The sequence below is a fragment of the Nelumbo lutea genome, chromosome 7 (genome assembly GCF_056320005.1).
Source record: "Nelumbo lutea isolate HS-2025 chromosome 7, American lotus-T2T, whole genome shotgun sequence".
NCBI classification, from domain to species: domain Eukaryota; kingdom Viridiplantae; phylum Streptophyta; class Magnoliopsida; order Proteales; family Nelumbonaceae; genus Nelumbo; species Nelumbo lutea.
Genome location: NC_142690.1, coordinates 9,451,970 through 9,466,301, shown reverse-complemented (window position 1 = coordinate 9,466,301; position 14,332 = coordinate 9,451,970). Strand labels below are relative to the sequence as shown.

At 37.6% G+C, this 14,332-nt stretch overlaps 1 protein-coding gene across 1 annotated transcript in view; it reads left to right on the top strand.

Annotated features, from left to right (window-relative positions):
• Positions 1-13,805, top strand: part of LOC148844995 (uncharacterized) — a 30,815-nt gene extending 17,010 nt beyond the window's left edge. Inside the window, exons 6-12 of the mRNA XM_088954302.1 lie at positions 658-872; positions 1,006-1,075; positions 4,527-4,733; positions 8,188-8,417; positions 12,154-12,232; positions 12,330-12,467; positions 12,903-13,805. Of these exons, the coding sequence (XP_088810428.1) occupies positions 658-872; positions 1,006-1,075; positions 4,527-4,733; positions 8,188-8,417; positions 12,154-12,232; positions 12,330-12,467; positions 12,903-13,106 (1,143 nt within the window). The 3' untranslated portion in view covers positions 13,107-13,805. The remainder of the gene's footprint in view (positions 1-657; positions 873-1,005; positions 1,076-4,526; positions 4,734-8,187; positions 8,418-12,153; positions 12,233-12,329; positions 12,468-12,902) is intronic.
• The last annotated feature ends 527 nt before the right edge of the window (positions 13,806-14,332 follow it).

Sequence of the window (14,332 nt, the reverse complement as noted above, 5' to 3'; positions counted from 1 at the left end):
TTTTCAAGTCAGAAGTATACAACAGCTGCATTGGCTCCATTAGGGATTCAACTTCCCATCATTCAAGCTTCTTCTAAACAGGGGGCACTACACAATACTGTCATTTTACTTTTGAAGGAAAGTAAAGTATGTTTGTATTAATAAACCAAACTTGTACAAATAGATGATGTACACAGGGACTACATAGATTCTGCCCTGGCAGCTCTATACCCCTCAATCCTGCCTTACAAAAAGATTTTCATGTACAAAAAAGGAATTGAAGCCTATATTTTTAAATAGCTTATGACTTATGCACAAAGTGGAATTTTCCAATAACATTGAGGTCTTTATTTACTGCAATATCAAAAAGAGCGGGAAAAATCTCCTTCAGAGGCCTCTCTGTACACCATCTGTCACTCCAGAAGTTAACATATTCCATTCCTTGTCACATACATGGCACAACCATATGAAGAATTCATCATCCCCAGGTCCCAACATCTGTTCCTTGAACCATATTTTGCTTCAATTAGTCTTCTCCACAGAGCTGAGGGTTCCTTGTTTACATTTTCATTAATCTAGCTCATTAGTTTTGGAATCTAATTATCTGTTATTCAACCACTTTATTTGTTCATTGGAAAACTTGGCCCTGCCATTGATTTACTTTTGGAAATATAACAGCTTCGGAAGTATGATGAGGTGATTCAGCTGTGTGAGCAGACCCTTGATTCTGCAGAGAAGAATTCTGCCACAGAAAGTGCTGATGGCCAGCCAGAAAACATGGATAGCTCTGAAAGCACTGAGCACTCTCCTGCAAAGCTTTGGAGATGGCGCTTGATTTCCAAGTCCTACTTTTATTCCGGAAAGCTTGAAGAGGCCCTTGATTTTCTTGAGAGGCAAGAGCAAGCAGAATCTGTTACTGAAAAGTAATAAAAATTTCATATTGTTATAGTAGTATTTTCTATTGTTAAGTTGAAGCAGGATGTTCATCATATGCACTTGAGGTTTCTAATTTACAAATAATTCCAGGAATGGAGGCAAGAACCCAGACTCATTAATGTCATTGGCTATTACTGTGCGTGAACTATTACGTCACAAGGTATTGCCAGTCAATGCATAAGCATCTTTCAGTTCATTGACATTTTTATAATTGCAATGCAAACTAATATAGTTTAAGATGTTCTTAGTCTTGCTATCTTTATGTTTGACCCATATATGCCATGCTTTATTTTATTTCTATATCATGAGAATCAGTTTGAAATCTTGACATTAACTGATACACAAGTCTTCCAGTTTCATACAAGACTGTATATCTGGCTTTATTTTTCAAATATAAATAACATTTTGTTGGTAGGTGACTAGGTTCATTCTGTTTTTCTGCAATATTATAAAGGAAAGGGGCAAAATTTGTTAGCTAACCTATATTTCTGGTTATGGAACCATAAAGGAAGGTCACCTCTTAAAAAGTACTATTGTCTTTTAATACTAGAAAAAAGTAGTCTTCAGCAACATAAACCATGGTTGTTTCACAGGATGCTGTTGTTTCATCATAATTATGCTACTTTTTTTATGAGTTACCCTCCTATTAGGCCTTTTTTCTTGTCTGTCTTGATTTCATCATGTTTTAGTTGTCCAGATGGGTGTTTTAATATCATTTCCTCTGTTAAATAAAATAGCTTGGGACTTGGGTCTAACATATTGGATGTGAGATGGCCTTGTGTTATTGCGTGATGCAGTGAAATATCTCTTATTGTATACCTTTTGGTGCAGTGAGAGAACTCACTACTGTCCGATTCTACTATATATACCAGGAAAAACAATATTTCTGACTAAATGCAAGTGTGCTATAAACCAGCTGGCACTGAGGGCTATTTTTCTATTTTCCTTGTCCCTTCTTTTTAGGAGGGTGGGGCTGGGGGTGTGGGTGTGGGGAGGGAGTTTGTACCTGCAAAGGTCTCATAGAATGACTGAAGTTCTTGAACTAAACCTAGTGATTTAAAAGGCGCGCAGGCGAGGTGCATTTTAGGGTAGGCACCTTGCCTAGTTCCTAGGTTCAAAACCTGATGCGCCTTGCGCCTTAATCCAGGCATGCACCTTTTGAAAAATTTACGTTTTTTTTTTTAACCTAGTAGCTGGGCTGGGGGCTCCACCCTTGGACCCCCAACCACACCCCTCAAGGCAAGCCCAAGAAGCATGTCTTTATTTGTTCGCTCACCAAAGCTCCGAGAACCCCCTATTTGCTAATGTTGTTCATTCATTTATCTTAATAAAATATCTTCTTAAATGGCAATTAAAATTATAAAATCATTATTTTTTGTGTGGAAATTAAGTTTGATAAATCCAAGAGGTGGAGGGTTCCAGTTGGGAATCGAGGTCTTCTTAACTGAGGTTGAACGTGCAATTTCTTTCCATTTTCTTAACAAATCATCTGTTGAAAAATCTGTGAAGAAATCCATTGTTTTCAACCAATGTATTACCCTTATATGGATCAATTCTAGCATGGTTTCCAAACTTCTCCTTTTCTAAAAAAATCCATGAGTTTCTTTCTTCCCATATAGTCCAACAAACAACAACTTTAAGATATCTCCACACGATCCTTGACCTTTTTGTTGGGCAGTTGAAAGAAGATGAAGTAAACAAGCTTTGCATATTCATTAGGGAAGTCCACCTACACCCAAACAAAGAAGCAAACCATTCCCCATTTTTTTTTTTTTTGCAAACTGACAGGATATTAGTAAGTGGTGTGCAGACTCACCAACAGCTTTACAAAGAACACACCAGTGAGGAGATAAACATCTATTGGGTCTTTTTCTTTGAAGCAAATCACCTGTGTTGACTCTTTCTAGGAAAACTTCCCAATAGAAACTTCCAACCTTTAGAGGTATAGGTTGACACCACACTTCTTTAGTAGGGAATGAAAAGCCAATAGGAACAACCAGTTGTATTAGGGCTTTAAAGGAGGCACAAGTAAAGGAACTTGAAGGAGAAAGAGTCAAAGTCCTACTATTTGTTTTTGTAGGCTCCAAGAAAACCCCATCAAGAATGGACTATGGACATGAGAGTTAAGGTAGTATCCAATTATGTGTCCCTGAGAACTCTTCTAAAACCCAAGTTCCATCCAAACCCAGAGGTTGAGTTCGAGGGTACAAGGAAAGTGGTAAGTGGTTCATTTTTGAAGGTGGAGATAGCAAAGAGGGCTAGAAATTGGTCTTTCAAAGGAGAATCCCCAACCTAAACATGTTCCCAAAACTTAATGGGGTTACCTGAGTGCAAGTCATACCTGATCCAAGGAGAAAATAAAGGTGGAATAACTTGGATTGCTTTCCAAGGTGATGCCCTTGTAGTCCTAGCCAAAAAATGAAGGTGGAGATAGCAAAGAGGGCTAGAAATTGGTCTTTCAAAGGAGAATCCCCAACCTAAACATGTTCCCAAAACTTAATGGGATTACCTGAGTGCAAGTCATACCTGATCCAAGGAGAAAATAAAGGTGGAATAGCTTGGATTGCTTTCCAAGGTGATGCCCTTGTAGTCTTGGCCAAAATCCCAGAGTCCCATCCATTCTCCGCAAGCCCGTGAATACTACATATTATCTTAGCCCACAGTTTTTCTTTTTTTTTTTTTGATAATTGAAATGATTTTATAAAACAGTTTTTCTTAGCCCACAGTTTTTCCTTTTCCAATGAAAATCTCCACAGCTATTTCCCTAGTAGAGGCAAGTTTCTCTTCCTTGCATTCCCAATGCCTAGACCTCCATCCTACTTACATGCTTGAAAATGTTTTATATGTTTGATTTTATTTTTAAATTTTCATTTGAATACGCTTTACATGTTATGTTTATGTATTTTAATTTTAGATAATAGGTTTTTTAAAACATTAGTTTTAAAATTTAAGTTTATATTTTTTATTAATATTATGTATAATATATATTTTTTTATTTTTAGCATTTTTTTGAATTTTCTGATTTTTTATTTTATTTTTAGCATTTTTTTTTGTATTTTTGCACCTTGCTTCAAAAAGGTGCATACCTCACCTCGGCACAAATTGGCCCTTGCACCTTGCGCTTTTAAAACACTGACTGAACCAAATCAGGCAGTATTATGTTCAATGTGCAGGTATATACTCCCTTGGTACTGATTCCTTTATCTCTATTTATTAAGATTACAAGGTGACCTTGTCACATATGTCCTTTTCTTCCTTTCTCTTATATTGGTTTTGTTTTTGTTCCCAGCACCATTGGCTAGTTAATACACTGTCTCTCCTCACACATTTCACAAGCCACCTAGTTACTACAAGGTCTAGGTGTGGTCTAGTTACATATGATTGCTTACATGTTTTATATGCATGATGTTCTTGCCAGAAAGTGATACTTGTTTATTGGGAATAAGTTGAATAGCGTACTTTGTTCATGCAGTTAATATTTCCTGCCCATCCATATTTGTTTATGCATAAGCTCACTTTATCTATTTTATTTTTTGGTACTGCTGCTGCAAAACTGAATGGGTTTAGGATTTAAAATATTCCTCATAATGACTTTTTTTTCTTGACTGCAGGCTGCCGGAAATGAAGCATTTCAATCAGGAAGGCATTCAGAAGCAGTTGAACATTATACTGCTGCTTTATCATGCAATGTTGAATCACGTCCTTTTGCCGCAATCTGTATTTGCAATCGAGCAGCGGCATACCAAGCTCTGGGCCAAATTACTGATGCTATTGCAGATTGCAGTGTAGCAATAGCTCTTGATGGGAATTACCCAAAGGTTAGGATAGTATATTCCATGTTGCACTTGTATGCAATGGTTCTAGAAGATCTTTGAAATGGTTTACTTATGTTCAATGTGTCAGGAAATATTTTAGCTGTATCTTTTTAAGGAAAAATAAAAAACTAGAAAAAAAGAAACATTATAATTTCACTATCATAGAAAAAGATTAGGAATACTTACTATAGTCACTTGTGTTGGTTTGTCGAAAGGATATTGTCTAAGAAGAATCAATTGTAAGATTATCTGCCAAGCCATCTATCAAAAAAAAGCAAAAAAAAAGTGCCAAGCCCAAAGCTAAGTAGACTAATCCTGAGAACTCCTTAACTGAGACTGTGATCATGGATATGTGAATCAAACTCATGTTAAAATGAAATACGGCATCTGAATCTTGATGGTTGCAACTTGGATAAGAAAGGAATCTCTATGGTTGGGGAGTATTCAGAAATAGTGAAGGAAATATATACACTCCCTGTTTTCTGGTCCCATAGGGGAAGGTGATTCAACGAGAGTAGAATTGATCTGTAACTCCTTTTCATTTTAATAAAATTTCTTTTTCTTTATCCTTCAGAAAAAAAAAGGTAGATTTGAAAACTGTACTACAGGGGCTTGAGATGGGCAAAACACAAAATTACCGAACTGTAGGAACCTCATCATTGAAGGTGTATTCATGTGTCATTACAGCATGGCTAGAGAGAAATCAGGAGGGATCTTGGATGTATGGACATGCTTTTTGGCAGATTCAACAACTGGTGAAGGAGATAAGAGTATGTATCAAATGGGTGTCTTGGTCTGCAAACAATTTTGCAGATGGTCTGGCCTTACAACGGGCAACAAGGAATCAGATGTTTTGGCGTCTAATACCCAAAGGAGGGAATTGTAATTGAGACTATATAGGTGATTATCCATGGCTAACCATATTAAAGGTAATGAGTTTGTACAGACGTGCAGTTTTTCACAGTTTCTCATCAGAAAGGAAATGAAGTATGCTGCCTTCTTAGCTCATACATACCCCCATGCTACAAAAATCATGTGGAAATGGAGCTAAAGCTAAACAAATATGCTCTTCCCATTTTTGAATTTGCAGGAGATCTGCTATGGTGCATTATGCCTATTGAGGAAGGGCTATACTACTGCACCTTGAAAAAGTTTCAGGAAGGAGAAGAAATTTAGAGAGAGAGGGAGGGAAACCAATTTCATTCAAGCTTCATTCAATCACTAACTTCCAATGAAAGAGAATACAGCCATTTAAAGAAAGAAGTGTAAGTTGTAACTATTAAATATTATGAGAGAGGTCTCATCTCATGCCTCATGCTTGTACTGCTTACAAGAAATTAATAAAGTCCATTTTACTTATTAAATATCTATTTCAAGAAAGAGAAGTAACACTGATCTTACTCAATCCGTAGAACAACCCTGATCCTACTCGCCATTTAATCTACATGCTAAAAGATAAATAAAATACAAAATATCCTGTAGCACCTTCTTTGAGCATTCTCTTTCTCTTCTTTCTCTCTGGTTCCAAGACTTGTTCAAGCATGGGGTGGGCTAAGAGGTCAGTCAGCTAGCTTCAAGTGAGGGACTTGACACCAAAAGAGAAGGTCTAGGACTTATGAGATGGTTGGCTAGGCTTGGGATTCTGGGGTGGGCACACATCAAAGCCTTCTTTTTTTGTGTGGTTACCCTATATATCCTGTCTGTAATATAGAGCTACCATCCAATGTTTTCTAAATATGTATCATGGTTGAGGGTTAATCTTAGCAAAAGCAGGTGGTGTTTCTCAATTTTAAGAATGAATAGTTGGAGGGTTAAGCCAATTTCCTAGGTTCTGAAGTGGGTTACTTTTTGAAGTGTTTGCGTTTGTTGGGCTGTGTGTAGATCCCCTACTTCCATGATTTGTTTGTGGAGACAATGAAAATGATTTTACTCTTGGCAAAAGTAGAAATTTCCTTTGGAAGTAATCAAATTCACATTTCATCTTAATTATTTACGATATAATGTTGTTCAACCATTGATCCAAGTCATTAGTGTTGGAATTTGATGTCTTATGCATGCAGCCTTGCAGAATTTTTTTTAGTTAATGACATTTCTTTATTGTTCATATTATATGCTCTTTATTTGCATTACTATTTTTCTGATCAATAACCATCAGTTTTGTTAAAATTACATAACAATAAAGTGTACATATATACATCTTCCCTTTTGAGAGATAACCTATTATCTCTCCCCTTTCAATTTTTACAATTGTGCCCAAAATTTTTGTTCTCTCCCCACCCCTTGCTTTGCTAAAGTATAAGCCATGCAGTTAGCTTCCCTTTGCACCCTTTATTTTACTTCCATATCTCTTGTAAGTCCATAGAGTTGCTTCTCTATCTTGTCTTTGCAAAGCTTCCATTACAACCATAATCTCAGCCTTTAGTGAGTTTCCTGGATTCCCCATATTTCTCTTATAAAAGTTGAGTTTCATGAATCCCTTTGCTGGTGGCATCCAACTTCTACAAACTATGCTCTTTTTTGAGAATGGGCCTACAAATTCTCTCCATTTACTCAATGATCCTATTAGAGACACTTTTAATTACTGCTTCCTTATTCCTGTCCTTTTCCATGAAAATTCTTGCATTCCTTTGTACCCAAATTGTCCAAATGATAGCTGCCTTGGTGTATCTCCACATTATCCTTCCCCTTTTCTTTGGCCACATAAAACTTGTAGGATAAAAGAGGCTTGGTGTGCTTGATGAAGGAACCTACCCACACCTAAATAAAGAGAAAAACCAATCCCAAATACAAGTAACAAATGGATAGGAGATTAATAAGTGATAGCAGGTGCCACCATTAGCTTTGCAAAGGACACACCAATGAGGAGATAAGCATTGATCAGGTCTCCTATTTTGAGCAAATCGCAAGTATAATTTTTTCTCACAGAAAAACCTCTCAGATGAGAGCTCCAATTCTAGGTGGGATAGGTCTACACGAAACCTCTTTTGCAGGAAAAGTTTGTAGGGGAAGGGGAGATTGGGTTACAACCTTAAAGAAAGAATAATGAGAGAAAGAATCCAAGGAGATGGAGTCCAAATTTGACCATTAGACTTAGAAGGGTCCAACAATACTTCATCAAGGATTTGTAGGAGGTTGGGTACACTAGGGAGTTTAGAGTCCCTAAAACCCCTTCTGAAACCCAAATCCCAATCTTGAGGAGGTAGGGAGACTAAACTTGGTCATAGTTTCCCCTTCGTAGGTAGAAATAGCAAAAAATAAATGACAATTGATCTTTTAAGGGAGATTGTTTTCTCCATACATGTTCCCAGATTTAACATTGTTATTTGAGCAAACATCATACTTTATACAAGGGACCAAGAGAAGGAGAATGAAATGAATTGCTTTCCATGGAGAACCCTTTATTTATACATGTATTTGAGCAAACATCACATTCCTAATTTCTGTTGTACTTCTGCAGGCAATTTCTAGAAGAGCTACCTTACATGAGATGATAAGAGATTATGGACAAGCAGCTAGTGATCTTGAGAGACTTATATCTATTCTTGAAAAGCAACCAGATGATGGAGCCAATCAATCTGGAACTAGGTCATCTAGCAGTGTCAATGATTTAAGACAAGCTCGCCTTCGACTTTCCACAATGGAAGAAGAAGCCAAAAAAGGAATACCCTTGGATATGTATCTCATCTTGTAAGTTATTCTCGCCAAACTGCAAATTATATGATCTACAGTTAATTTTTCAACTTTGTGCCCACAAATCCCCCCGCCCTGGTGCCCCATACGAAAAAAAAAGAAAGAATGGGAAAGAAAAAATTGGCTTGGGGTTGTCCAAGACTCTCATATGGATCCCCCATACAAAATTTAGGAAGCCATTAACTTGTTAGGTGAAAAAGAAAACCCTAAAATATAATATGCAACTCAATTCATCAATCTAGGAAACCAATGAATACTGGGTTTACTCTTCTCTGTATGCTGTGAATCTTGCTTCTCTTATCTGGTAGCATAGTCTCCAAATATGGATGCCAATGCTAGATTCTTTTATAATGGAATCTAGTTAGGAAATGCTCCAAGGGACATTGCTTGGTATAATGGTAAAATCTTGGGCAGACATGCTTGAGAACGTGGGCTTGAGTCTGAGGGCAGCCACTTTGTGCAAAAAAAATGCCAAGGGTTAGGACTGTACCCACTGCCCAGTCTACCTCTCCTAAGACCCCAGATGGCTGGGTTGGGTAATGCTCTAATCTGACCCAATTCTTTGATAAATGGTAGAGAATATTATATTTCTATATTGGAAAAGAAGGGAGAGCCCCATATTACTACACATCATCATCATCATCATCATTTAAGCCTTGTCCCAACTATATGGTATCCACTACGTGAATCCCATTCTGCCATTCTGTTCTGTTTGGTGCTATTACCCATTGTTATCATACACCAGTACATCTAGTACAGTTAATATAAAAGAGACAATATATTAGTTTGATGGTATTGGGGGAATTTTCAGAAATTAGGAAGGGAATGCCTTAGCCCTTATCTCTGGCCCGATTGGTGAGGGTGACTCTCTTAGGGCTAAGATTTTAGCACCCTTGGAAGGGATTCAAAGGGCAAGAGAACTGAATATTAGGAGACTGATTATTGAAGGTGATTCGGAGGTAGTGGTAAATTGGTTAAAGGAAGATAAGATTGGAATGTGGAAATACAGCAATGAGAGGAAAAAGTTCAACTGGTTGGCAAGGGATGTTGAGATAAAGTACAGCTGGGTTAAAAGAACTGCAAATTCCCTCGCCGATTGGCTAGCTAAGCAAGGGGTGAATAGGGATTCTTTGTTTTGGTCTTATTTCTAACTCTGTACTTGTTCTTTTCTTTGTTTTGGGGGAGTTAAGATAATTCACCTCCCCCTGCTTTTCTCTAACTTATTCTTAGTTGAATTCAATAAAGATTTCTGTTATATATATATTAGCTTGATGGGATGCCTCTAAACATCAATGTAAGGACCTTTTATAAAGAACAGTGTTAGTCTTTTGGGATTTTCAAAATGATTTAATCATCTAGTTCGAATTATCCAATCAGATTATTTCTTGATCTTGAAAAACTTGAAGATGAAGTGGAAACTTTGTCACGAACCATTGTGCCCTGACCCAAACTGAGGGTGCCGATGCTGATCACCAATTATTTGAGGAGGTAGTGATTGGAAAGATAGGTATGGATTTGAGCAGGAGGGGAGCTAAGAATGATTTAGATGTGGCTGAAACAGTAACTTTCAAAAAATCTCGTGGAGGTACTGGAATAAGATATTCACATACTGTTCACGTCACCAAAGTTTTTTCTAGGTTAAACTTGGGTAGGTAGGGGCTGGTCCTACAAAGAACTACAAGAGGGTGTATAAAATAAGGGGCAGTAAGACTACTCTGCCGACAAGCAAAGTTGTTGATGATGAGGAGTCTTGGGTTGTATCTAACCTGGGTATTCAGCTGGAGACTCGTCAGCATGAAGAAGTAATAGATAGTGGATCTGTTTCTACTGCAAGAGATCTTGATGAGAGACTTGAAAAGGTGGAGAAATCTGGAAGTATTTCTTTTGAGAAAGCTGCTAAAAAAGATGTAGATTGGCAAAAGCCTTGTCCTGTTCTTCTGGGGCGGTGAGGAATTTACCAGGAAACCCTTTGAAGAGTTTGAGAGGAGGAAGAGGGAAGAAGGCTCGAAGAAAGATGTAATTGGAGGTGTGGGATGAAGATGATGATGGGCAGGGTGAGGTGTTTGAAGGGGAAGATTAGGGGCCCATTTCCACTAGGCTTGTTTTGCTTGCGTTGTAGGTTCTGTAAATCTGTCTGAAGATCTGGTCCTGGATGTGTTAGATTTCTATTTTGTTAGAGTTTTGTAGTTTGCTTATGTTTTGTGAAAGTTGTGTCTCAGTTCGTCTTTTCTTCTCTCCCATGATATATTATCACCTTCCTGTTGTATTCTCTTTTTTATTTATAATGGAGTTGTTATTTAACTTTTTTCTTGAAGATGAAGCCTTGAAATTTAATATTATAGAATAGTAAAAGCAGGGACGTGGAAGGTATTTGATTGTTCAGGTTTAAATCCAAAGCTAATTCGATTAAGACTAATATGGATCTGAAATATCTGACATTCTATTTTTATGATAGGATCAAATCTGGATCCACCAAAATCCAAATCCCATTAAAGATACAATCTGACAACACTACTGATTACTGAATGCTTCTATAAAAGTGGTGCATATTTCTTAGCAGAGTTGGTTACTTGGTGTAATTACTTTATATTGTACTCATGGGTTGTAGTTTCAGTCTGACATCATGGATGACATTCCAGGTTTGAAGTATTATCTTAGTTTATTATTTTATTTAATAGTATATCTAAGTTACAAATATAAATGTGCTTTTTTACATTGATGCTCTGTTTTTTTTTTTTTTTTTGTCATTAGAATATGATTGATTGGAAATGGGTGATGATTGACTGTTAATGAAAATCTAGCATAGTTTAAACTTAACAACAACAACTAATAAGTAGCTAGATAAATTGAACAAGACACCCCCCCCCCTCTCCTCCTCTTAAGTAGGCTTATGCATCTTTGTGTTCAGGAGGCTTATGCCTCTTGCGTTCTGAACTATGCCTCACGCCTCTAGGTAGTGGAATGCCTTGCGTCAAGCCTCTGTGTTTTAAAACATTGAGCACGTCAATTTGGAATCACTTTTTGAAGGCCCTGAACCTGAGCTGGTGCATGCCCATCACAGTGAAAGCTCTGTTGGAGGAATGGAACATATCTGGGTTGACGAAGAAAGGGAAAGTGTGCTGGTCCTCCATTCTGTTGGCTATTCTGTGGGCTGTTTGGAAAGAAACGAACAATAGAATTTTTTACCACAGCTTCTTCTGAAGCCAAGGTCATCAATTTGGCATCAGGGGCTATTAGAAGTTGGCAGCTTCTTGTATAGCTTCTCATTGTACAAAGGACCTTTTTTTGCTTTAATACAATTATACTTCTCTCAGAAATGGACTAAAAGTACAAAACAAGGAGAAAAGCCTACACTTGATTGTCAGGTTTCTATTATTCAATAACATCTCAATGCATGCCAAAGAATTTCAGAGAAAAACAACATGCAATGCACTGAAAGGTCAAAATCGGTTGGAAATTGTTATATTTATGTATCATGTCAATCTCCAAAAAACATTGAAAAAATCCATAGGAAATCTGTGAACTTCAAGAATTATGATTTTGATGGATTCTTTTAAATGCTTGAAACTGTTGATACCATATTTTTCTTTTCTGTTTCTCCATTCACCACTGTCCTCCAGGAATGGGGCTTTTTTCTTGATTCCCCGCCTCCCCCCTCCCTCTTTTTTTGCGTTTTACTGAATAAATCTTATTTCAAGCTTCTAATGTAATTTTATCTTAAATCTTAATTTAGAGGAATTGAACCATCAAGCATAGCATCGGATATCAAGAAGGCCTATCGTAAAGCTGCCCTTAGGCATCATCCAGATAAGGTCTTTAGCCTCATATCTGCTATTAAAATTTCACTTTTGATTTTCAATTCTCTATGGTCTATGCTTGTTCCTAACATGTGTTTGTGGTGGAATATAGGCTGGTCAATTCTTGGTAAGAAGTGATAATGGAGATGATGGGTTGTGGAAAGAAATTTGTGCAGAGATCCACAAGGATGCTGACAGGCTCTTCAAAATGATTGGAGAAGCATATGCCATACTTTCAGACCCTGCCAAGGTTCACAAATCACATGCATCTAATTTGCATGTGGATTATGCATAATTGTGTTCCTAATCTTTGCATGGCTCTTTAAATTTCTGAAATTACTTTCATTGCCCGTCGAACCACTCATGCTGATATTCTATAGAGTAGCCATACTATTAAAATCCTTTGATCCCTTGCATCATGAAAGTAGAAATTTTGTACACGCACTCCCATAACAAGACACTGAACTTAATTTAGGCCAAGCAAGGTGCAACTTGGGTTTAGTTGAGCGTTTGTTAATTCTGAATGGGTCTAAGCCCAAAATTGAGGCTGATGTAGTTGGGATTCAACTTTGGCAACCCGACTTTGCACCCCTACCAGTCAACAACAAAATTACTTATCATTCCTTTCTATTTCGTTTCTTTCATATGGCTTGATTGGTTTTGATCTAGTAGTTTCCATTTGCAGCGCTCACGCTATGATCTTGAAGAGGACGTGAGGAATGCCCAGAAGAAAGGCAATGGAAGCAGCATCCCAAGGGCACAATCAGATGCCTTTAACCATCCATTTGACAGAAACAGCAGCAGGCGGCAATGGCGGGATGTGTGGAGGTCATCTGGGAACTCACATACTCGTTGGTCAGAGGCATGTCGTTCAAACAGGTATTCTTGAATGGAATTGTGCGGCTTCAGGTCAGGTTATCAACATGGTCCAGGGCAATTAAGATAACCTTGTTATACAGCTCCATTATACATTGCTTTCCATTCCAAGAGTTGCAGAATATAGGCAACGTCTTGGGTCATTCCATAAAAAGAATGAAGAGCTTTGGCCCTTGGGTGGAAGTTGCAGATATTGAAGAGCTAGAGAAAGAACGAAAAAAAAAAAACCTCGTGGGAGGAAGAAAACAATACAGAAAAGGTTTTTGACTCTGCTATCTTACATTGGCCATTTGTACAGCATACAAAGCTAAATGGCCTCAGTTGTTTCCAAGTTTTTTGGCTGATGCTGGTGAGGTGAAAGATGGGAGAAATGGGTTTTTGATGTACTTGGTGGGCTAAAGGGTCCACAAGTGCAGATTTTTTTTTTTTTTTTTGCCTATTGTTTGTGATGCTGTGGAAAAGTTGCGTGGGTGAGAATTGCATTTCTTGCTTATCAAGAAAGGTTCTGTCATGAAGTGTTTGGTTTGTACGTCGATTGGATATAATGTAATTTGCTGGCACTGGAAATTGATGAAAAAGAGGAATCTAGACTAGACAACAGGCGGAATGGCAGCATCTGATTACTCTAGAGATTCTGAAAGTCAGTTTTGTTTGAATATGAAAATTAGTGATTAAATTATTTTTAATGAGTATAGCCTTTTTCGTTGGTTAATGTCTTATTGAGCAGTCACGGCCTTGACATCGGTAGCTGCCTCTCAGTCATCATTGGATTAATGTAGATTTTATCTCGTTTGATTCACTGATCTTTCCGTCTGTGATCTTTACCGATCTTCTCTTTCCTTCTTTTCATCTGGATCAATGACCATCCATATGATATTTCCGAGTTTACATTCTGTGAACCCACGGGTTCACGGGAGGCATGAACCCACCAATATGCGTTGAACACGTCACCAGTAATGGCTTAACAGGCAAGTTAACGGGAATTAACGAAGTTATCCTGTTAATATCCGTTTCATGCAGATAATATTTTACGGCAGGTTCCAGTTTGAACTCGAGCATCTTTCATGGAGGAATTCGGAATTAGGAGCAGGATGAAATCATTTTATTTTCTTAGAAAAAAATATATATAATCTTCCCTTTCTAATTCTACACGACTGGTAATTGCCATGTGATTGATGTATCACCATCCAAGTACGTCTCCATATCGGCTTGTCTCAACTTGAAAACTGGTGAATACTA